This window comes from Taudactylus pleione, unplaced genomic scaffold (assembly GCF_031769625.1).
Source record: "Taudactylus pleione unplaced genomic scaffold, aTauple2 ptg000602l, whole genome shotgun sequence".
Lineage (NCBI taxonomy): Eukaryota > Metazoa > Chordata > Amphibia > Anura > Myobatrachidae > Taudactylus > Taudactylus pleione.
In genome coordinates, this window is record NW_028285004.1 from 6929379 (window position 1) to 6954397 (window position 25019).

Genomic DNA, 25019 nt, shown 5'->3' on the forward strand with positions numbered 1-25019 from the left:
TCTACACATAGTTTATATGGATATAGTTCACTATATTATTACTGTATGCAATGTCTGTGTTTTAAGAACATTAGAGGTTATTATTGAATTTTTCTATGCAACGAGTACCATAAAATAGCCTATCAATGAAGAATACTAATTATGCAAATGTAAAACATCTGCCTCTAGTAAAGAGGAGCATATAAATAGAGATCATTAGCCCTTTATTTGGATGCACCTGCTTCCTGAGAAAGCCGTCTTATATGGAGAAACGTGTTGAAGGTACAGGTGCTGTTTCCTGCTGCACTCTGTTGGACTCTCCTCCACTGTCCTCTGGTTGAAAGACCTTATGCAGGATTTACCAGCGGGTATTCCAAGCTTTGAATGACCTGTATATGCTTGGCCTGATTCATATCGAGCTGCCACCTGTCTGCAGAAAACTGTGGCTCTGTGCCCATTCACTAGTGACTGCATGAGTAACAACCAACCTGTGAGTGAAGCTCCCCTCCACAGTGTGCGCAGTACTGGAGCTTCCATCTGCCACCAGCATTACAGCAGCGGGCTGGCTGCTTGCTGATACACACACACACATTGGTGCAGTACGCTATCTACCCTATTACCGGGTGTGAGCTGTCACCTCTCTAATGGGATCTTTTCGCAAGCACGAGTCACCTGGAGCAGCTCCCGTTGGTCATCGGTCTGTTCACTGTAATTGTGGCATCCAAGGACAGTATTAAGTGGGGTTATTGGTCACTCTTATCCCCTTTATCTGTGAGTATATCATCTCAACATTTATATCCAAGTATCCAGAGACTCATTAGAGTGCATTAACTTGAACAATTAATGTGCTCTTGTATATGTTCAGCTTCTATGGATCAATAAGAAAAGGCTGACACTTTATATCTGAGTTTCTGGACTGATACAAAGAATTTTGCTACTTTGTTTTTCTCGAGGTCCCTCACATAGTATCAATTTAAATAACACTATACAGTACCACCTTTTGCATCTGTGAAAGATTTGACTGCCTTTCATTTCCATTTATACTGTATGTATTAATTTATTTGTATTCTGATATGTGTATTGTTTTGATTTTATTTCTTATATGTAGTCCTGGGAGACACTCATATTGTGGATGAATTTATAAATCTATATTAAACATCAATCTATAAATATTAATGTATATGTATTAATTTTTGAGTATACACTTCTTGTGTCTCTAAAAGCCGCCAAGTACTATACACATTTTTTGGTTCAATTTTCTTGTGTGTGGAGATTGGCATTCTCCACGTGTTTTGTGCTGGTGGCTGCTAGAGACACTTGATTTAGGCAAAGTTCTGGTGCCCCTATAGCGCAAAGTAAATTGTTTTCTACTTATATCGTTGTTCTAAAAGTCTGCCATAATTGGTCTAGCGGGTCACTTGACCAGAGAGAGCAACATGATTGGATATCAAGGATCAATAAAGCAGCGTCAAGCCACACAGTCGGGTTGCCATGACAAAACTTCATTCAGTGAAACGTATGTCACCGTTTCCTCACTTACCACAAGCATAATAAATATTGAATGCGCTGGTTACTTCTAACTACTGAAACAATGTTTCATTTATTTATGGAAACATAATATCATGAACAGGACCTGAGACACAGAGAGGCTAAGGGAATATCTGGAGATTTTAGAACAGTTGGGGCACGGTATCACCTCATAGTTTAGCAGCTGCCTTTTCTGGGAATGTGTGAACCACATAACATATGATGGACAATATGTGTTATAATAAATGATGTGAAGCACCATAAATTAAACCCTAATGAGATGAGGTTTATTAAGTAAGATTTTACCAATATATGTGCCAGACAAACACAGAAGTCCCCTTGTGGTTTTTTTGATATGTGACACATTAGCTAGCTAATAATCTGGTTGCTGTTTTTTCCTTAAGGCTATTCCTAGGATAATATCAAGGTGATACAATTATCTAAGGAGAAACACCAGAGGGACTCAGATTAATGTGAAATACAACAGTAATTGCCAGCATTATTACTGCTCTCCTGGAGAGTGCATATAATCAAACTGTTAGGCAAATGCACGAGCACTGTGAATAAAAGATCTAACAGTACAACAGTACTACATGCCTAAATAGAGTGCTCTTATAAATATATATATATATATATATATGCGATAATATCATTTCAGTACCTCATGAGCATATTTTCAGAAATGCTTTTGAATTATGAAAATTGACTCTGAACAGCTTTATGAAATAAATATATAGGAGAAACACATTAATGCTCCATGAGAAGCATTTGATTACTCTATGAGATGTATAATTTACTATTGCGTCCTAGAGGTTAAATGTGTACACTATATAAATGATTTCTAATCTTAATATATGAAATAATCCCATACAGCCATAAGAATATTAGTGTGTATGGGGAATATAAGAAAGTTTTATGTGAGGTATATCTATTATTATGTCCCAGATGTTTGATGATTATAATTGTTTACCTAATTTTGTGCTCCAGATATTTTCGAAATAACCTCATAATAAGATAGCGTGCATGAGAATATTCATTAACGCTTTATAAATTATCTGATCTGTCTCTATAAATAATTAATGTGGAAGTACTCCAAATTTGCACCCTGATTAATTATATGAGAAATAATTGCTTTTGAAAGTTATGATCTGTCTTCCGAAACAATTCTTGAATGCAACCCATTTACAGGAGATATATAATGTAACCAATGTACATCAGAACTAAATAAGAAATAACAATTTGGAAAGTAAGATAAATTTTACTTATTTTTTATTTTTCTTTATTCATTAAAATCTTTTTTTCATATAATTATTTACACAATTAATTTCTTGTAATATTTCACTGGAGAGGTAAAGAATTTTACTCAATACAATAAAGGTTATATTTTAATATGATTCTTCTTGTGCGCCAACAAAGAGACATTAGTTTTTCTCCTTTCTATAAAAAAATGAGAGTTAGAAGCTGATTGGTTAGTGCTTTATCTCTCTCCACTTTACCTCACTCCATACTTTGATAAATACCCCCCTATGTCTCACTGCTGCTCCACTAATGACTGGAACACTCTATAACGATCATGCTGGTGGTGTTGACTAAACTAATTTAACTCAACTGTGTTATGGCCCCCATACACGGTGAGATTCAAAGTTGGTAAGATGAGTTGTACGATTTCCCTTCAAAATTCTTCCCTTCAGATACAGGACAATTTGAATTTAAAATGCAACGATTCCACGTAAGACCATACGATTTGATCTATCGCACATGATTTCAAATCGTATACGACTGATCGTATGCAGCACATATAACACACGATTAATCTGCTGGAATGTCAGTAGGGGAGGGCATATCTAGAGGGTATAAAAGGAAGCTGCCATTTTAGGTTCTTTGCACACTCTGCTCAGTGACTAGTGAGGCTAGGTTTACCTGCTGAACGTTGTACTTTGCTAGTGTGTTTGCTTTGTTTTAAAGGCTTGCCTTTACAAAGCGTGATTTCTGCTTTCTTGATGGATTCCTCTCGCTATAAGCTTCTGCTATCCTATGGCTATCTAAGGCTGAAAGGTGAAGGAGTTCAGGAAAGATGGAGGAGGATGAGGTCCTGCTGGACCAAGGAGAGGCTGACGAGGAGGGAGACTCGTTCCTATATGCCCCTGCTGATGGAGCTTATGGAGAATAACCCGGATGACTATGGCAACTTCCTGTGAATGGATGACGCCACATTCCAGGAGTTGCTGCGTCTGGTGACCCCCATTATCCAGAGACAGGACACCAATATGAGGATGGCCATCCCGGCTGAGGAATAGGTTGGTGGCGACCCTGCAGTATCTGGCGACTGGACGGTCTTTTGAAGACCTGAAATTTGGGACCCTTATTTCCACCCAGACATTGGGGCACATCATCCCGGACACCTGTGTGGCCATTATCAATGTCCTGAAGTTGGACTACTTCAAAGTAAGTACAAACACTACAAATTGTTATCTTGTGAAATCAAAAATAATCTTTTAATTTTTTGGGGTAACACCCTGTGTGGAATAAAGTCAACCAACATGGCTGTATATTTATAAAACATGTTTACGTAGTAAAACACAAAAGCAACATGTTGGCTTTTCCTTGTGTTGGTAAAACAAATAGTATCTAAACTATGTTAAAACTACAATATCACTCAGTTATTTGTTGCCAAATACCAGCAGCATGGTATGTGGTATGTGAGATGACGGATTGAACAGGCCCAAAAGCACATGGCGCAAGAATCAGGCCCCAGCAACCAACTATCTGTCCTTGCACCATGCACTTAGTGAACCTGCCCAATCCGCATCATCCACACCCTATACCATGCAGCAGGTACTGAGAAAGAACAAACTGGCTGATACAGTGTGTACAGATTAACCAATATGTATAAACAATTTGCAGGAAGACACAAATATAATGTTTAGCAACTTGCTAAATTTACATTAAAGAATAAACCATTGGCTGGCTTGCTCATCCTCAGCCGTGGCAATGGCTGACTGTGATGGGGTGTTGCCTGGGATGGGGAAGGCCCCATTTGTGTTGCTTGTTGGTAATTTGGCAGAGGAGGGTAACTCTGGGATGCTGATGGCCTATAGCACAGCTGCATCGTTGTCTGGTAGATGGGCTCATTAGTCAGCCTTGTATTGCTGGTTAGATTTTGGCATCTCCCCCGGATTATGGTTTCATAGAGAATCCGCTGAGTGTGTATTTGTTGGATCTCCACCATTTCTTTGACCATGCTCGCTATGTGGGTTCCGAGGTAGTCAAACATATCAGATGGCTTTGTTAAAGCCATCTTCACCTGGTCTAACAGTGGATCTTGTGCAATCGGGTACTTGCGTTGATATCTCCTGCGTTTAAGGGTAGGTTGAGAGACCTTGGTTACTTCCACATCACTGGCGCTTTGGGCGGGATTTTGCGGGCTGACCATCAAGTCGAGGTTAGGTGTTGGAGGCTGTTGGAGGAAAGTCTTACATTATTACTGTTATTACTGTGAAATTTTGGTTATACAAATGATTAATTTAATTTTTCATTTATTCTAGTTCCCGACAACGGTGGAGGACTGGAAGACCATTGGAGAGGAATTTGACCGTAAATGGAACTTCCTGAACTGTGGAGGAGCCATAGACGGGAAATACATCAGGATAAATCGACCTGCCCACAGCAGATCCTTTTACTACAATTATAAAGGATTTAACGGTATAGCGCTCATGGCTGTTGTCAATGCAAATTATGAGTTTATTTCTGTGGATGTAGGAAAAAATGGCCGTGCTTCGGATGAGGGGTAATTCAAGCAAATGCTCTTCTATGAGAGAATGGCATCCCAACGCCTGAACCTGCCAACAACTACAGAAACCAAGCACAACCTAAACTATGTGTTTGTGGCTGATGAGGCGTTTGCTCTTCTCAAGCATTTGCTGAAGCCATATGCACAACGCGCCCTGACACATGACAAAACCGTTTTCAACTACCGTCTTTCCAGGGCGAGGCGAGTAGTTGAAAACACATTTGGAATATTGAGCAACCATTTCCAGATATTTCACACAAGCATTAACCTGCGTGTGGATAAAACTGATAAAATTGTGTTGGCCTGCTGTGTTCTCCACAATTTCTTACGTAAAAAAGCACCTAGACACAGTATGGCCTCAGAAACAGATGTGCCTGATGAACGTGAACATCACGAGGAGACTCCATTGATGGTTTCGGTAGCCCCACCCTCAGTGTTGATGACAACAGGAACTGCAAGGGCTAAAGAGGTCAGAGAACAATTTATGACCTACTTCAATGGAGTGGGGGCAGTACCATGGCAGGAGGACCAGATCAGAAAATGAAACAAATTTTCCAATGAACATTACAAACATTTAGTATATGAAAACATTTAAAACTTACAACTTCGTTGGAGGAGGCATCTACATTGTCTGGGTTCTCCCCTGCAGCTTTCTCAGGTACTGTATCCACCAATAAGGCCTGTGACTGGCGGATAGGCTCCTGCTCATGGAGGAATTTTAAAAGATCAAAGTACCAGACTGTACTTGTGTACACATCGGCAGCCCCTGCTCCGGATGCCCGAGACTCGTTCTGCTTCCGATTCTATCGGACATAAACAGTGTGCAAATTCAGTATTTTGCGCTTCACCCAATCTCGATCGGCATCATTATAATAGGGCTTTGTTAAATCCAAAAGTGCCTGGAGTGCAGCAGCTCGCATGGGTTTGTTGCGGTAAATGGCACTTTTAATCTGCCATAGACATTCATGATAACGGTGCTCTTCTATAAATTCTGTTAGGATTTTTTTCTCCATTGCACTTGACATTCCTGGTTGAATAAATTAGAACCCAAAATATATTGTGAATAGTTTAAACTTTGATAGTTTTCATGCATTTATTTTTGTACCCAAATTTGACATTTGCATTGTTTGAATGTTATCTTTTTGAAAAGGTGTTGAATTTTTGAATCTTTGAAATGCGTTTATATGGTTGAAACTGTTTGATTAAATGTATAAATATAAAAATAAAAAGTTTACGGTTGGTGGTAAATTTTAAAGGCCAAAAAGAAGCATGGTCTTGTGTATTATAAAGAAGTCATTAGTGGGGCAGGGGTACGCAGTGGTGGGGCAGAAATTAATACACATTGGTGGGGCAGGGGTACGCATTGGTGGGGCAGGGGTTAATACACATTGGTGGGTCAGGGGGTTTAGTATACACATTTGTGGAGCAGTGATGTATATACTCACTTCCAAACAATGAAACGATCTCTCCTGCTTGATCTTTTCTTCTTGTTCACGATGCCTGACACAAAATGGTGGAGGGGAGTGGCCAGGGACATTGTAGATCGTACATGGCCAAACGTACATACGATGTGTCAAATCGTACATGATCTGTTGAGATCTTTCTGCAAAACCATCTAATCTGCGATCCAACTAGACGACGGTGGGGACGCACATCGGCGTCGCAGAACACACAAAATACACCTATTTTCACATGATTGGTCTGTCCAGCCTGTCGTATCTGGCCATATCGTGTAGAAAATCGTCCCATGTATGGGCACCTTAACCCTGGAGATAATGCAGCATTTGTTTAACCTGTTATCGGTATGAAGCAGCTACCAAACTGCTTTCTAAAAATTGACCCACCGAGCTGAGTGAACATAAAGTCACCCACTCTGCTGTGTCTGCAGAGACAAATGTGTTGTGTGTATGCGCAACACTTGCTGTGCTGCTTTGTGGTATTTTTTTCTGTACAAACTTTATTGATAATCAACAGCTACAAAGAAGATGTCCAGATTGCCTCTCTTCAGCTGGAGGCAGATAATGGGACCTTCAAGTGACAGCACTGGAGAAGACAGCTGACTCAGTAACAGCTAGTACCGTTCACTTATTGCACTGCCATAAGTGTATATGGCAGTGCAATATTCTAGCCTGCTTTTAGTGCTAGCAGGCTGAAGGCAGAGAAATACCTTTACTACATATCACAGTGATTTGTACAGGGTTTTTCTCTGCCTTTCTCGTTTAGCCCTCTTATCTCCCCTTAGTACATGTACCCCCTAGAGAGAGACAGAGATAAAGTAGCAAGCTATCAGCTTCTGTCTCTTTACATGATGCATTTGAAAATTACAGTTAGGAGCTGATTGAATGGTACTTTACCGCTCTCCACTTTCTCTCTCTCCAAGGGACTCATTCATCAACGAGTTTTATCATTCACAACAAGTGATAAAACTTGCTCCATTTGATAAATGGTGCTCAAGCCAATCAGTTCCCAACTATCATTTTTTAAACAGATGACAGTTGGGAGCTGATTGGCTGGAGTCCCATTATCATACGCAAGGGGGGCAGCCAGGTCAAAAATGCAGGGGGCGTCTCGGGGTCAAGTGGGCTGCGCTAGGGCATGATGAGGCAATCATGTCATCATGGCCCCGCTATACAATGCTGCGATTACTGGCATTGTAAAGTGGGGGCAGGGTGACAGTGACGCGGTTCAGTGTAAATGATGTAATTGGCTGGCTGTGGATAGCTGGAAGTGGAAGTGGGTAGCTGTGGATAGCTGACGGGTGGCCTTCGGAACTCTTCTGGGCACCAGGGAGCACTAACTGATTCAGAAGCCTCGACCTGTGAGAGTAGGTAAGTATGATGTGCAGGCGATACATGCCCAATGAGGCCTCTAGCAGATCTCATGGGTTACAAAGCACACATAAAACTATTAAGAACGTGATTTGGCAAGATGGAACTTTAGTGAAGTATTTAACTTCACTTTTATCTTTGTGGTTTTATGGCTTTCTTGTAATATTTTTTCAAAAGCTATAATTTCTAACCAGCGTGAGGTGACAACTTGTGTATCACAATAACAGGCTGTTCCAGAGGATTTTTAGGATGACAGAGAAAAGACTTAATGTGCAGTAAATGCCTTATTTGATTAAAAAATTGTCCAAAGTTGCATTTTTGTTATTCATTTAATAGTGCCCTAAATCAGCAAAGAGGAAGTTTCTACAAATGAAACTAATGTATCAGATATATGACTAATACTAAGAATAAACATATCCGACATAAATTTTAAAATGCTAATCTGGCCAAAATTATACTAGTTGCCTAAAAGTCTGTGAATTGAATCCATAGCGTTAGAAATCTATATTTCCTGGTCAATGAGTGACTGAAATGCTTCATATAACTAGTTTGCGATGGTATCTAGTGTGATTCACAATATTGCTCAATGCTAGTTACTGCTGCCTTTTCCAGTACTTGTGGAAAGTTAACTTTTATGAAATGAGTGGTCAACACCCACTTTCCACTTATTTTTTTTCTCTGACTGGTCTGACAAAGATACATTTCCAGCACTATATAAGCCTAGAAATACAGCCCACAACTAATTTCCTGCACATCTCCCAAACAAGGTGAGTGGAAAACACTCATTTATCAGACGTTGCTCATGTAGTCAGCATGCACTGTATCAGTTATTGTAGCTTATGTTATAACAACACATGAGCAGTAGAATATAATTCCTCAATGTAATACTTTGGTATTATGGCTATACAGCTTTTAAAGAAGTGCAAGTCTGATAATGTAATCTTTATATACTTTTCTGACAGCATTCACATTGTCAGTCACAGTATCAAGGTTTACAATGAGCCATTTTACACATCCAGTCATATATGGCTGCTTACATTAAATCTCCATCAGTATTCTATATTCAAATTCATTGTATGCATGTGTCTAAGTTATATTTCTCCACTGTCATTATTGTTTGTGATAGCAAATGTTGTGTATGTACAATATTAACATAGACAGATAGATAGATAGATAGATAGATAGATACTGTAGATAATGATATACTGTAGATAGATAGATAGATAGATAGATAGATAGAATAGATAGATAGATAGATAGATAGATAGATAGAGAGATAGATAGATAGATAGATACTGTAGAGAGAGATATACTGTAGATAGATAGATAGATAGATAGATACTGTAGATAGAGATATACTGTAGATAGATAGATAGATAGATAGATACTGTAGATAGATAGATGGATAGATAGATAGATACTGTAGAGAGAGATATACTGTAGATAGATAGATAGATAGATAGATAGATAGATAGATAGATAGATAGATAGATAGATACTGTAGATAGAGATATACTGTAGATAGATAGATAGATAGATAGATAGATAGATAGATAGATACTGTAGATAGAGATATACTGTAGATAGATAGATAGATAGATAGATAGATAGATACTGTAGAGAGAGATATACTGTAGATAGATAGATAGATAGATAGATAGATAGATACATACTGTAGCTAGAGATATACTGTAGATAGATACAGCAGAGAGAGATATACTGTAGATAGATAGATAGATAGATAGATAGATAGATAGATAGATAGATAGATACTGTAGATAGAGATATACTGTAGATAGATAGATAGATAGATAGATAGATAGAGATAGATAGATAGATGATAGATAGATAGATAGATAGATAGATAGATAGATAGATAGATAGATAGATAGATAGATAGATAGATAGATAGATAGATAGATAGATGTTAGTAATATATTATTACTACATGACTAACTTGTCACTTTTGTGTCTGCTATACAGGTATAATGCCCAAGTGACTTTTACCATGGAACTGAAGATGTACAGCTCTCAGCTGGTCCTCTGCGTTATAATCTCCTTCTCAGCTGTGTCAGCTCAAAGTAAGATAACATTTATCAGCAAAACAATTTCTTGCAGTATTAATATGAAACATTGTCCATTATTTAGTTCAGTTTAACTCTAAATCCGTATGGTCAACATAAACTATTATTTCTAACAAATATGAACAATAATGGTAGATATTATCTACACTGTCTGGCAAAGAGCAAAGTAATATCTAGTAAGTGTTACATATTATGTGGTACTCTTCTTGATATTGGGTTACAGCATCTCAGAATGAAGTCTGCATGGGGAAACCCAGAAGATCCCATCCCTCTATCCTACATACTATCTCTTCTGCTAAATACATTGCTATGACTCATTCCTTAACTGCACAAAGTGCTGGAACATAAACATATCGTGTCTGTCTTTGTACATCATGAAGTGTTCTTTATGTGTATAGTATAATTAAGTATACATCTGTGTGGAAGTCTGTGTCTGACTGTCCCCATGTTCACAATCTATGTAGTATGCATTATGCAAAGTAAGCTATGAGCAAGTAAACTCATAATGGATGAACATGTTGGTCATGGAAGATATTGGTACATTGGTTCATAGCAAACACAGTGTTTCATGTGTCAGTGACCCACTGTCTTGAATGCTAAAATGTAATGCTCAGAATTTCCTTAGTATAAATATTATTATCATTTATTTATATGGCATCACAAGTGTTCCGCAGCGCCTTACAAAGTACATAAACACATTGTTGACAAGCGACTAACAGAACAATACAATACAGGACCAGGAGATAATAACAATGTTATGACAAACAAATATTTAAAACCAAGAAAAACTGTATAGATAGTTCATCTAATTAGTAAATGACAGTTTATTTGAAATATTGTGTATGTGTATTGATCACAAAGAACTCTTATTAAGGGGTCTATTTACTAAGCAGTGTCAGGAGACAGAGTGAAAAGTGATAAGGTGCCGGCCAATTGCTCCCAACTGTCATTTTTCATACACAGCCTGTGAGATGACAGTTAGGAGCTGATTGGCTGGCACCTTATCACTTTTCACTCTGTCTCCTAACACTGCTTAGTAAATAGACCCCTAAATTTTAGTTGATAAGCATTAAGTTTTGTATTATTTTGTAATTGTATTTGAGCATCTACAGTCTATACCATTCGAAAATATCACAGGGCCTGATTCAGAGTTTACGGTAATGCCACCGCAGCTGCGATCCTGTACATAGCTTACTGTATGTGCGAAAATATGCAAATATCACACACGCCAAGAAATGTATTGCGACGCCCACCTGCAAATCTAAGCATCTGCGACACGCCTGTGTTTTTTGCCTTTGTCAATCACACTCTGAGGTCTAGTTACTAAGCAGTGTTAGGAGACAGAGTGAAAAGTGATAAGGTGCCAGCCAATCCGATCCCAACAGCCATTTTTCAAACACAGCCTGTGAGATGGCAGTTAGGAGCTGATTGGCTGGCACCTTATCACTTTTCACTCTGTCTCCTAACAATGCTTAGTAAATACACCCCTCTGAGTAAAAATGTCACTGCAAGCGACTACGATAATTTACCTTGACACATGCACAGTTTGCAGATAATCACTTAACAGCCTAAATATCGGCATTGCGTACATCTCTGAATCAGGTCCACAGTTAATAATGATCTGTAAACTCACTATGCCAGGAAAACAATGAAAAGCTCTATTCACATCTAGCACATTCCAACATGATTATCTATCCAACATATTGTTATAACATATTGTTATATAATACTATTGGAGAATTTAATTACCTGCGATGATGTGATAATTTTTTGCGTGATAAGTTTTTTGCATCGTTCATGGTCAAATTACTCTTATCGCGTCTATGTGCACTTCCGTTATTTACGCAACTCGATACCAAAAGTTGGATGTGGCATTTGCACGAAAATTCTTCCTGGTTTTACCTGCAATAAGTATAGATGAAAGAGGGGAAATTTGCCCGTACCCCCAAAAATAGCAAAGTGATATAGAATAACTGTATAGAAGTGTATTAGTGGCCCTAATAAAAGTATTTGGAGCTCTTAAATTGTGTCAAATGACTGCTTTCTAAAACAGTGAAATAATGCTAGAAAGCAATTGTTTTTTGCAATGTAAATGCTCTTTTTAAATTGGGGGGTGCATAAAAATGACTATAAGTATATATTTGTGTAATTTAAAGACAGTTTTAAAAAACCTTCAAAATAATCCTCTAACACCCACCTGCAATATTAAAAACACCTGTTCCACTCATATAGCACCCCCATATACCTGTACCACATCAATCAACCCATTTTCCTGCACTTTGCACACCTTCACCCCAAACATGACATGCCATTATTGGCCAAATTAAGGTAATGCATTTGTTTTGCCTAATTAGTCATTAAGGAGGGTGTCCCAGTAGTTCTGAACCAAGTCCCGACATTTTTACCTTGAAATATGTTTTTTCCCCAACTTTTCACATACTCAGGAGGTGGTGAAAACTAATTTGCGATATATGCATGTTAAAATTTGCACCAACAAAATTTGTGGCTAATACGATTGCGAGATGAGTATAAATTTCCATGATAAGCCGTTTTTCGAGAAAAAACGACTAATCGCAGCTAATTGAATTCCCATCTTTCTCTGTCTTGGGTTGGAAATAATTTCCATAGCAGAAAACAAAGCTCATACTCTGAACATTCAGCTTAAATATTACACCTTGTTTGTTTATTCATTCAAATAATTTGCTTAGATGAGAAAATATTATTGCCAACAATATATATATTGATTATTGCCCATTAATTAGTCTATAGTATACCTTCAGTGTGTTACACATGGACAGACTGATTTAGCCAGTGCTGGAAGTTAAGTAGCTCTTTGCAAAGAATACATAAACAATTATTCAAACTGCTGTATGGATATGAAACTAGTGCTGTAATGAAAGCAAGCTCCATACTAATCTATAGTGCTCCATGCACCAGCTTCGCTCCTATCCAACGCATTTAGAATATTGTTTTCATCTTTTTCTACATACTGTACAGCAAGTGTAGAGTGTTTATTACATGCATTTTTGTAATTGGTTTACTTGTTTGTTTGCTTTGTTGATTTATTTAACTTTTTTTTGAAGTGCTCCTGCCTTTTATTTGTTATATACAGTATTGTTGTAACCACCCATTTATTTATAGCATCTACTACGTAATAATACTGTATCTTGTAATTGTCTATGAATGTAATGAGGAACAGAAATGTATGGCCATTTATACAGTGCTTAGACCAGTATTTTTTATTTATTTATTAACAGTTTCTTATATAGTGCTGCACATTCCATTGTGCTTTACAATTGGAAACAATATTAATAGAACAAAACTGGGTAATAATAGACAGACATAGAGGTAAGAGGCCCCATACTTGCAAGATTACAATCTAGCAGTACAGTTGCTTCTTGGTATATAAACTAATGACCTTCATATTATCTATTGTTCTTTTTCTTCACTGCTTGCAGCTTTCCATTGCTGGTTCAAGTGATTGATAATATCAGTTTATGTATAATTTCTAAAATGTTATACTTTTCTATTGAATTAATATCTGTGTGGGCAGGGTCAGACTGGTCTGGCAGAGTGTCGGGTACATCCCCAGAGGGCACAGCTGCCCCCAATACCATCGGGGGGCCAGGACAGCTAGTTCCTCCCTTACTGCCTCGGGCTATCAGTTTTAATTTAAGGAGAAAAATTGTCACCCTTTCCGTTTACACGCTGCTGCAGATGCTTCTGTAATACTGAGGAGTTTCCTGATTAAGTGCAGGAGCTCCTCAGCTGCCTTTTGTGCTCCAATTTGAGTCACACAGCGCAGACACCCCCCCCCTCTTACACTGTCAAGAATAGCCGTTGAAGGCCTGTATTATCTATGGCTTAAAACCATAGATAGGAAACCATTGATGGTTTAGCCAACAATGGCTGAGTATTGTTGATGTTTTCTCATCATCGGCCACTGCTATTGATGATGCTGCATCAGTGCTGTACCATCAATAGAAAAATAACACCACTTGCACAACCATCGATGGCCATCTATACTCACGCTGTGGAGAGCACAAAGGAACAGGTCAGTGTGTGTGTGTGTGTGTGTTTGTGTGTGAAAGTCACTGTGTGTGGGATTGGTATGATTTACTGCCGGCCGCGGAAGCCCGGCAGAGGTGAAGATCCCGACAGCAGCTAAGGTAAGTATAAATTAACCTAACCCCTCTAACCCTAACCCTCCCTTAGGGGTGCCTAACTCTAACCTCCCCCCGTGCCTATCCCTAACCCCCCTCTAAGTGCCTAAGCCCAAACCCCCCTTCCCCACTGCCTAAACCTAAGTCTCCCGGGGGGTTGCCGAACCCTAACCTCGTGCCTAACCCCTCCTTCCCCTAGCCTAACCCTAACCCTCCCGGGGGGCTGCCTCACCCTAAGTTCCCCCCGGGAGCCCCTAACCTAACCCTCCCCCTGTGGCTGTCCGAGCCTGGCTTACCTTTGATCGGGATGTAGATGTAGACAGACGGGATTTAGACCGTCGGCATCCCTGTGCGTGTGTGTGAGGCACAGAGTGTACATCAGATTAAGTGCAATCTGTATATGTGTGAGAGGCACAGAATGTGTGTCAGCCGGGCAGAGCAGGAGAGAGAAATGATTGATTTAATAAAGGTGGCAAAATGAAAAATATAAATAAAAGTAGCAGAGATTATATATTTGCATATATTGAAGTGGAAATTGGGAGTGATTCAGAGGTGGAGGCTGCTGCTTACGCTCTTGTGTCTGTTGCCGTCGCAGCTGTGATAGTATACAAATGCTAGTTTCTGCCTCCCCCTGGTATAGTAGCCTGCATCTGAATGAGCAAGCCCTGAAATGCCCACTTTCTGTATGCATACTGTAACACCGCCAGTGATTCCTGACATGCCACCATCACGTGTCAAGGAGTGTGCATCATCAACACATGCACCAGCCCTATAGCAGCCGCAGCTTCTCTGTCTGATCATTGGCATTGTGTTCATATTGCATGCACCTCATTATATCTCTATTTATTATATCTATGGGTACACATTCTAATAATAAACTAAATAGGGCACATACTGTGTGATTACTCTTCTAAGAAAGGCAGCACATATTATTACTATTATTCTACAGAAAGGGGCACATAGTATTATTATTAGACTAAAAGGGGGTACAGATTATATTATTAGACTAAAGGTAGCACAGATTATCATTATTAGACTAAAAGGGGCACAGATTATTATTATTATTATTATTATTATTATTATTATTATTAGACTAAAAGGTAGCACAGATTATTATTATTAGACTAAAAGGGGCACAGATTATTATTATTATTATTATTATTATTATTATTATTAGACTAAAAGGTAGCACAGATTATTATTATTAGACTAAAAGGGGCACAGATTATTATTATTATTATTAGACTAAAAGGTAGCACAGATTATTATTATTAGATTAAACGGGGCACAGATAAAATGTATTAGACTAAGGGCCTGATTCAGAGTTGGAAATAGAGAGAGAGATAGCACTTAACTGTGTACCTGGGCAAACCATGTTGCAATGCAAGGGGTATAAATACATTTATTTTTTTTGCATGTGGGGTAAATACTGGCTGCTTTTACATGTAGCCCAGAAGTACTGCACAGCTTTATTATTACTCTATAATTTAGATGTCAGTTTGGACACCTCCCTCCCAAATCTAAATCTCTCTGCACATTTTAAATCTGCCCCACCTGCATGTTTTCACCAAGATGATCAGTTGAGAGAGATCTCTCTCTCTATTCCCAACTCTGAATCAGGCCCTAAGTTAGGCAAGTGTCATGTGGGCAGGAATTTGAGGCTACAAAATATTATGCTGTGCCCTGTGTAGGATAGCCACTAGCCTCCAGTTGACCAATGCTCGTATCCGATGGCTGGTCTCACACCTACAGCGGGCCTTGTCATTGCATTTCCCCGGTGGGCCCTTAGTGCCCCAGTCTGACACTGTGTGTGGGTGCGTAGCCTAAGAGCTGACTGGGAGTCTCAAGGCTCACAAAGAACCCTGCATGCATTATGATCGATAACAGTTGTTTAGATGAGACTGCAGAGACCATTTGGCTGTATTATTTAATGCTTTAATGTTTACTGATAGACAATGACATGACACTAGAAATGTGCAGTCAATAAAGGTGGTTATGTCATTTAGGCAATTCTCAGCTGCATTACGTCCGACACTAGACATGTCTACGGAATCTGGCAGCTGTCCTAAAATATCACAGACAACTGTCATTTTTCAGAAAGTACATTTACTTAATAATTTATGTAATTATGATGGGTTAACCAGAGATAGATGTGGTCTTATTACTCTGCTAAGTAACCTTATTTTCAACAAATTCATTTGTATTTGTTAAAAGTGTAATTATCTAGTATATATAGTGTACACTTCTAATATGTCACAGTAAGATTAGATTTATGGGCAGGATCTAAGATCAGAAAGAGAGAAATAAGAACGGAATAGATAAAGAAAGAATGGGCCTGATTCTGAGTCGCAGGCTGATTATCTTACTGCAGCCGAGTTTTTATACTACTGCTGCGGCCAATCTCTAAAACGGAGATGCCCACATGCAGTTTCTCCATCTGATCATGTCGTCCCTGTGCGAGGGGTTATGTGTCTTTAGACGCACCACCGTACCTTGCACCAGCTCCATGGCAGGTGCAGTTTCTCCATCTGTTCATGTCATCCCTGTGCGAGGGGTTATGTGTCTTTAGATGAACCACCGTACCTTGCACCAGCTCCATGACAGGTGCAGTTTCTCCATCTGATCATGTCGTCCCTGTGCGAGGGGTTATGTGTCTTTAGACGCACCACCGTACCTTGCACCAGCTCCATGGCAGGTGCAGTTTCTCCATCTGATCATGTCGTTCCTGTGCGAGTGGTTATGTGTCTTCAGACGCAGCTGGTGTCAGCATCACATTTGCATCTGTCCAGCCTCCCAGGAACACTCACTAAGATCCACACTCCCTGCGTCCAAATTCATTCCGCTTCTAACGAGTATACAGTATTTATCAATATTATTTTTACTAAAATAATGTGGAAATCGGTGTTTTCACACCCTTTTCACATTATTTTAGTATCAGTTAAATGTACTAAATGTATTTTTGGAGCAGTTTTCATAAAAAAAAAAAAACTACTTCAAACCCTTAAATTTGCATTATTTTAGTAAGCAGATCGCATTTCCCATACTTGTAATAAGAATTGTGGTCTGTCTCAAGGTTTTCTAATGGTATTATTATGGCTTTCCCTGTTACATCGACTCCTGACAGGCAGAGCAGAGCCGGGAGCTGGTGCCTGTGATCAGCTATGTGTGTTTAAAGGGGCCTATCCATTAGAAGATTTTTTTGTGAAAGACCAAAGACTTTTCCTGCCAACAAAAAGTCTTTCATGCAAACAATCTTTCACAAACATGAAAGACTTTGTGAACGATATCTTTAAAGACCAAGGTCCAAGGATTGTCGCTGAAGAGACAAGGGAGTGGACATTTTTAATAAATTGAGTGAATATTCATTAAAGAAGGGGTATCCTTGATGTTTTTTTTAAAAAAAGATACATTGGTGGGTTGGTGGGTCAGTGGGTCCCCCCCCTGCCTGGCCGCTGACCACCGCCGCCGCCGATTCCCCCCCAGTGCATATACATTGGTGGTCAGTGGGTCCCCCCCACGCCCTCCCCAAACTCCCCCCACACACACACACCCCCACACCCCCCGCAGTACTTACCTTATAAAACATGAAATACAGCGTGGTCCCCCGACGTCAGCTTGTGCTACTTCAGGGCACAGGAGATGACCGGCAGCTGCTGGGAGTATCCAAGTCATTTGCCTTTCGCCGTTGCTCGTTCACTGCATATCCACTGACCGACTTTTCTAAAGTCATTCAGCAATATGCAGAAATTGACCAGCGTGTTTGAATGGCAAAAGACTTCTTTTGTCGTTCGCGGGAGTGTGCGGCGCAGGACGTTTGCAACCTATCCATTAGATGACTTTTTGAACGATCCAACTAAAACCTCCTGGTTTTGGTCGGATTGTTCTTCAAAAAATCGTCTAATGGATAGGCCCCTTAACAAGACCACAAGATAATTACAGTAAAAAAAAAAGTTTAAAGAAAAACAAACACTTTCCTGCACCCAGAAACCGGTGATCCAGTCAGCTCCTCTGTGTCTCCAGTCAGCTGATCGCTGGGCTTCTGCTCGGTGCCACCGGCATCTGATTTGTGCTGGCGATCAGCTGACAGGATTCACAGAGGAGCTGACCGGATCACCGATCACCAGGTGTCGGCTTAAAGGGGGAGAGAAGCACTGAGGGGTCACGGGGAGAGGGGGGGCTGTCGCCGGGGACAAGGTTTAGTAGGCGGCGCATGTGCAGTCTTACACTCTGGGTATTTTTTCTGAAAAATACCCTGAGAAGTGCGGGAAGAGGATTCGCAGGGACAGAACTTTCTCACGAGCTTTATTTCTCTTCGTGGATGTACAGATGTAGCCACCGTCATCGTTGCTGCGATGCGAGCGCATTGCATCTATGGCGTGCGGGTGTGTATGCCACGATGTGTGAAGCTGTGTGTGCATATTTTGCGGCAACGATTATGGCGGCTACACCTGTATTGGTGAATTTAACATTACATTTTTTAAACTTGCACTAGAGAAAAGTAAAGTGAATGCTGACTGTAGAATTACTAACATACTATTCAAATATACTGTCATTTCAAATACAATTTCCCTTCACCTTTCATGTATGAATTACGAAAACCTAATGCAAGAAGCTGCTCGTTAGTTCTATTCACATCGCTTTGCGAATAAGATTAATTTGAAGGTAAAAAGGCGCACAGAAATATGCTTGGCACTACCGAGGCGCACGGCGCTCACGCGTTATGTTTAATGCAACTTGTAGCACACGGAGGTAAGATGTATGAGGACGCATCTGTACTTTTATTCTATTTTTGAAAGCGAATGACTGAAATTGTTACTGACAGCTAGTCAGTCAGTCAGTTGGCAGAGGAGCTGGATCAATGTGAATTGTTTTCTTATAATCCACTGAAAAAAATTAGTCTATTGGGACCTTTTAAATATGATCAAATTATGTCATATATTGATTTATGCAGAAATACATATTTACCCATTATTCTTGTGATAATTGTGATTATAATAGTAGAGATGAGCAAACTTTGAAAACTGTTCAGTGAAATATTGCTCTTATTACACTTCTTGTCATGAAATTTTGCACATTTTACCATTTTAATCTTTCCCTATGTTTTACCATTCCTACCCCAGACACCTTACATCACAATAAACTGACTGCAGTCATTGTCCCAACTCCATTTATATCTACAAATTATCAGTCTGTAAATTGGTGAAGCAAAATCCATACACAAATGCAGAGACTGTATTGCCGAAATTGTGCACCTTTGCAAGAAAAAGTCTTGTTTTAATGTAAAAATCGATTTGCCCAAAAAGTGCATTTCAATTTCGATCTTGATCACCCCAATTTATTATTAATGAGCATTTTTCAAGCATAATAAAAAAAAATTATATTATTTTAAGGTATAATAGTTATTATTCTGTGATTATGTTTAACTCTATAGTATTTATGATAATACTTTCTAACAGCCTGTATTTATCATTGAGGCTATAAGTGTTTATTGGGAGCTTTTCATTACTTACTAAAATCTTCATACACATGAATATGCTACTACAGTAAAAACATACCGCTCTCAAACACATTAAGCAGTTGCACATTATTGGAAAACAATTAATGAAACAAAACTGTATCTTTCGTTGCATTAAATACAATGATAATATACAATATTTAATTTCACACACCTCATGAACAAACCAATATTTGCCGGTTGTTTTATTTATTATACACAAATGTATGGATGGCATTCTGTGTCTGGAGATGCAGCATCATAAGACATGCATATGTCCAACTAAAATATAAAGTACAGATTTCTGAACTCCTATGTAATCTGTTATATTTACTTGGTAATACAGAAGGCATTTTTGTATTTTGTTTAATTGTAGGTCGAGAAAGCTGTGTTGGGAGATGTGGTGGAGGGTATTTGAGAGCGGATCCATGCCATTGTGATTATAACTGTATGTCTTTTATGGAATGTTGTCCGGACTACAAGTCAGTTTGCACAACAGGTAACCTATAAGGCCAAACATAATATTATACTCTGTATCCCAACATGTGGAAAACCCAAGCTGTAAGCTGATCATTGCCAGCATGTCATTATAAGGGATGCAGTCATCATGTTTACAATCACAATGTTGACAGTCAAAATATCGACACCATAATGCGACTGTCGATATTATTTAAGCGTCAGTACCCAACATGTCGACATCTGCAAAATGTTGACACAATAAAAGTTTTATCATATAATATCAACACGGTCAAAATGTTGACAATATACATTTTAGTATTAGTGTTAAGTAAGGTTAGTGAGATGGGGTAAGGGCTTAAGGTTAGGCTTAAAATTGGTTGTCGATATTATGTACCTGACGTCATTTAGTCAGTGTCGATATTTTGCAAATATTTTGCAAACAACATTGTGGTTGTTGACATTTTATACCTGTCAAACATTATGGTGTCTATATAACGACTGTTGACATTGTGATTGCTGACAAAACATACTGAACACCATTGTAATTTGGCAGGTACTGTATGTAACCCTCACATTGACACTGTATGTGATAATGGTTTAGTACTGTATTAATCACACACCAGGACAAGAACAGGTACATGTACTTACAAATTAGGCATATCCAACCTCAACTAACAATTCACCGTCATGGCATAATAGTGCACTGATGGGTGCAATTCAATTCTCAGATATGTGCAGTTGCCAAGTTCTGCTACACACAAGAATTTCAGTAGCCCAAGATTGCTGCAAACCTCTATGGGTATGAAGAACAATTGGTGGTGCTGGTGTCCATGAGATGCCAGTGTTCTGATCATCCCCACAATGTTCTAACAGTACTTCATGGACATTGCTGAGAACTGAATCACCCTTAATGAATCATAAAATAAAACAATTATATGATATGAGTCACTTGCAGATATGTTCCACTGTTTTTTTTGCCCAAGTTGAATACATAAAATATTTCTACAACAGTTTCTACAACACTGTACCTTTTATCAGGAAAGGAGGGATATCTGTACAATGTGAGAAATGTAAATCTTGCTTGTTTGTAAATACAGTAGAATCTCATATTTGCACTTTTATAGGGACTGGGAAATGGTTTTGTTAATTCTAGGAAAGTAAAACTATGCAAGAAAGGGCACACAATTAAAAACATTACACAACATATTGTTGCTATGTATGTTGCATCTATGCAGTTATACTGTGTTTTATATTTTACCACTGTACAGTGTATATAAGTGTAAAATAGATTTGTATAGTCATTTACCAAGCACTCCTATCCCATCCAAGAAAGGGGAGAAGAAAAAACCCAATATACCTATAATACAGACTTAGAACCAGTTTACACACATAAAAATTGGTTTTATTAATATGCGCATTGTAAATTCTGCACATTTGTGATGATGGGTAAACATTCCCATGTCCGGTATTACAAGCACCAGTCAAAGTAACATACTGTAAGGTAAGATGTGTTCTTGTGAAAGTAGGACTTTGGCTTTTATCATTCTGGATTTAAAAAATGCCCAAATAGTTTATGTGCATCAAGAAATTCACATATCCATTACACGTGCTTAACCTGTATGTGTGAAAGAGCCCTTTGATAGCGTAGGGAGACGCCACTAGAGAAATAAAGGCGTTTCCTGAAGGTCAGAGGTTGATGCCTCTGATTATAGTTGTCAGATTGCTGTTATGTAATAACAGATGACTTTGTCGTAGTGAGTGAAGGGAACTTTTTGTGATAATTATTGCAGGAAAATATTATACAATAATGAGCTGCTCAAAATTTGGGACCAAAAATAAAACGTGTAAATTGAAGTTGTGTTTATTGAGGGATTGAATGCAGTGAAAAATTAATGTAACATAACTAGATGCACATGGAATGTGTAAAACATAAAGGTTGAGTCTCCCATATCCAAATATTCCAAAATACACATTTTTTATAATACATAAATGCATTCTGTGTTTAGATTTGGGTCCCATTCCCAAGATATCTCATTATGGTATGCAAATATTCCAAAATACAGAATATTCCCATATCCAAAATACCCCTGGTCCCAAGCATTTTGTATATGGGAGACTCAACCTGTACTAGGAATTTATCTTTATTATACTTCTTATCAAATCATTATGTTAAATCCAAAATACTTGTACTACAATAATAATGTTTTAAAAATAAATAAAAGTAATTAGAAAATACTACAAAATAATAATGTCCAGAAATGCACATTAGTACATAACAATAACTTTGATTACAAAGCATAACAAATGTTTAGTGATGACTAACACACTGGTATGTCTAACACCTATGTTATATCTCTGGTCTGTCTGGCTTTTCTTCTGTAAGTTCCATGTATCATGTGGCAAATGGCCTGATTCAGAGATGGACGCAATGGCGATGATTATCAATGGTCTGTACATGTATCTGAGTCGCACCGTTAATGCATCAAGTTACATTACTGCCGGTGGTCGCAGCGACTATTTTCCCGCATTGTGATTGACAGTCAAGGAGCGTTCGGGGATGGGAACGGTGGAGTGTCAGCCAGAGGGTAGATGTGTTGTTACTGTTTCAGGGGGCGTGTCAGAGACTGCGCCTATGCAAAAAACCTGACTACGGCGTCTCTGTTCCCATGGCCATTCTGCTCGACCATAGGGTTACTCAGAAGGCCGATAAGCAAAGGATTTGTGATCAATGCTGCGTCTTTGTATGCAGATGCTTGGATTTGTGAAGCCGCTGGTTGGCGTCAAAATACAAATCTAGGCGTCTGTGACATATGCATATTTACGCACAGCCGCTGCGTAGACAGACGCGGCATTAGCGTTTATCTATTAATCAGGTCCAAAGATGGCAAAGAATAAATGCTGTATCCCACTGCGGAATAAAAGTTTTCAGATATTTGATTAGTATGTGAGTCTATCACCTGTCCATTTACAAAACCTGGATATATACACAGTAATTAGTCCTGGGCGGGCTCTTTTCTCCTGGCCTAGTCATGTGCAGGATCCAGACTCACAGTGTGACGCTATTGTTAGGTTCTTTTTTCACGACTTTATGTAATATGGAGAATTAGTGAAGAAGTTCAGCAAGAACTGTTTTGGACCTTGTGTCCGCATGTTTTTGTAAAGCGCCCTAGATCCATTATTTTTTTGGTATATATTTCAATTCAGGGCTAGTTGGTATTCTTCACATCACAGTGTGTGGTAGTTTTACATTAGTGCACTTATAATCCATTTCTTTGCTGTCATTAAAAAAGAGAGCGTTAACCTGTTAGGAAAAAAAGTCATTAGCACATGACATGCAGATAAGGAACAGGCATCACAAGTGAGACCTGGTAAAGGGTACATGTGCCACTGAGGGAAGCATGGAGAGGAAGGGAGGCAGCTGGAAATGCTAAATGTACTGCTGGAAACTGGGCTGTGGGAAAGTGTGCTAATAGTTTATATTTAATGCAGAGAACTCATGCAAAGGACGATGCCATGAGGGCTTTATAAGAGGAGCGGCATGCGATTGTGATCCGGGCTGCAAAGATTTTGGCAAGTGCTGTCCAGACTATGAATCATCTTGCATGAGTAAGTATCAATATGTTGTATGTGTTTGGGATTGTGAATTATATGTGCCTACATATGAAGTCGTCAGCAACTTTAAAAGCAACGAATAGCGTTATCCATGTTGATCCTAATAAAGGAGCTTAGAAAATAATATTTTGAGTTCTTATTATGAATGAGGAAGAAGTTTTAACTATAAAGCCTATTATACTGTATGTATATGTATATACAATATTTTCATGATAGGCAAGTACTATCCTTTATTTGTTCTTTGTTTGATATTTTACCATCAGTGTAATTCTATAGTTTAAATGTTTTGTTTTATTATTTCTATTACATTATTGCTGGTATATTTCATAACAATGCTGTAATATTTAACAATTACTTGTACCAAAGAACCAACTCCGCGGCAGCCATCTCCTCGATCATCACAGACTCCCGACCCTGATGCGAGAGATAAACCTCCAGAACCCACTAAAAAACCCAAAAATGAAGCACCAGAAGGTAGAGGCGAATATATACAATTATTACAGCATATTTGGCAAATAAATAATTTGTTTTATATGTAGTTTTTTTTACAGTATAAATTCAATTATATGATAGCTACTGTATAGCTTCCCATTAATATGTTTCTCCTTAGAAATGAATTATTCATTGTTCTGGCTTGTTGGGGAGTCTTAAAAACTCTTTGTGAATTAATTCCATCCTTATAAAAAGCCAGTACCATAAGTGTCACAGCAGTGCATATACTGACATTAAACACTTACTGGTCTATTCATAGAAGTACTAAAGACTTTTTCTCCTGCTTTTTAGCAGGAGAAATCTGGTCACACTCTTTATAAAAAAGAAGCTGGAACAGCATAGAAACACACAGTTCTCTGCTTTTTCACTTTGAACATACTGGAAGTGCTGCATTATACTGAACATACTGGAAGTGCTGCATTATACTGAACATACTGGAAGTGCTGCATTATACTGAACATACTGGAAGTGCTGCATTATACTGAACATACTGGAAGTGCTGCATTATACTGAACATACTGGAAGTGCTGCATTATACTGAACATACTGGAAGTGCTGCATTATACTGAACATACTGGAAGTGCTGCATTA

The 25019-nt window shown here is 38.7% G+C and overlaps 1 protein-coding gene across 1 annotated transcript in view; it reads left to right on the forward strand.

Annotated features, from left to right (window-relative positions):
* Window positions 1–10132: 10132 nt before the first annotated feature.
* Window positions 10133–25019, forward strand: part of PRG4 (proteoglycan 4) — a 120110-nt gene continuing 105223 nt past the window's right edge. Inside the window, 4 exon segments of the mRNA XM_088453904.1 lie at window positions 10133–10205; window positions 20242–20364; window positions 23814–23930; window positions 24303–24410. Of these exon segments, the coding sequence (XP_088310030.1) occupies window positions 10133–10205; window positions 20242–20364; window positions 23814–23930; window positions 24303–24410 (421 nt within the window).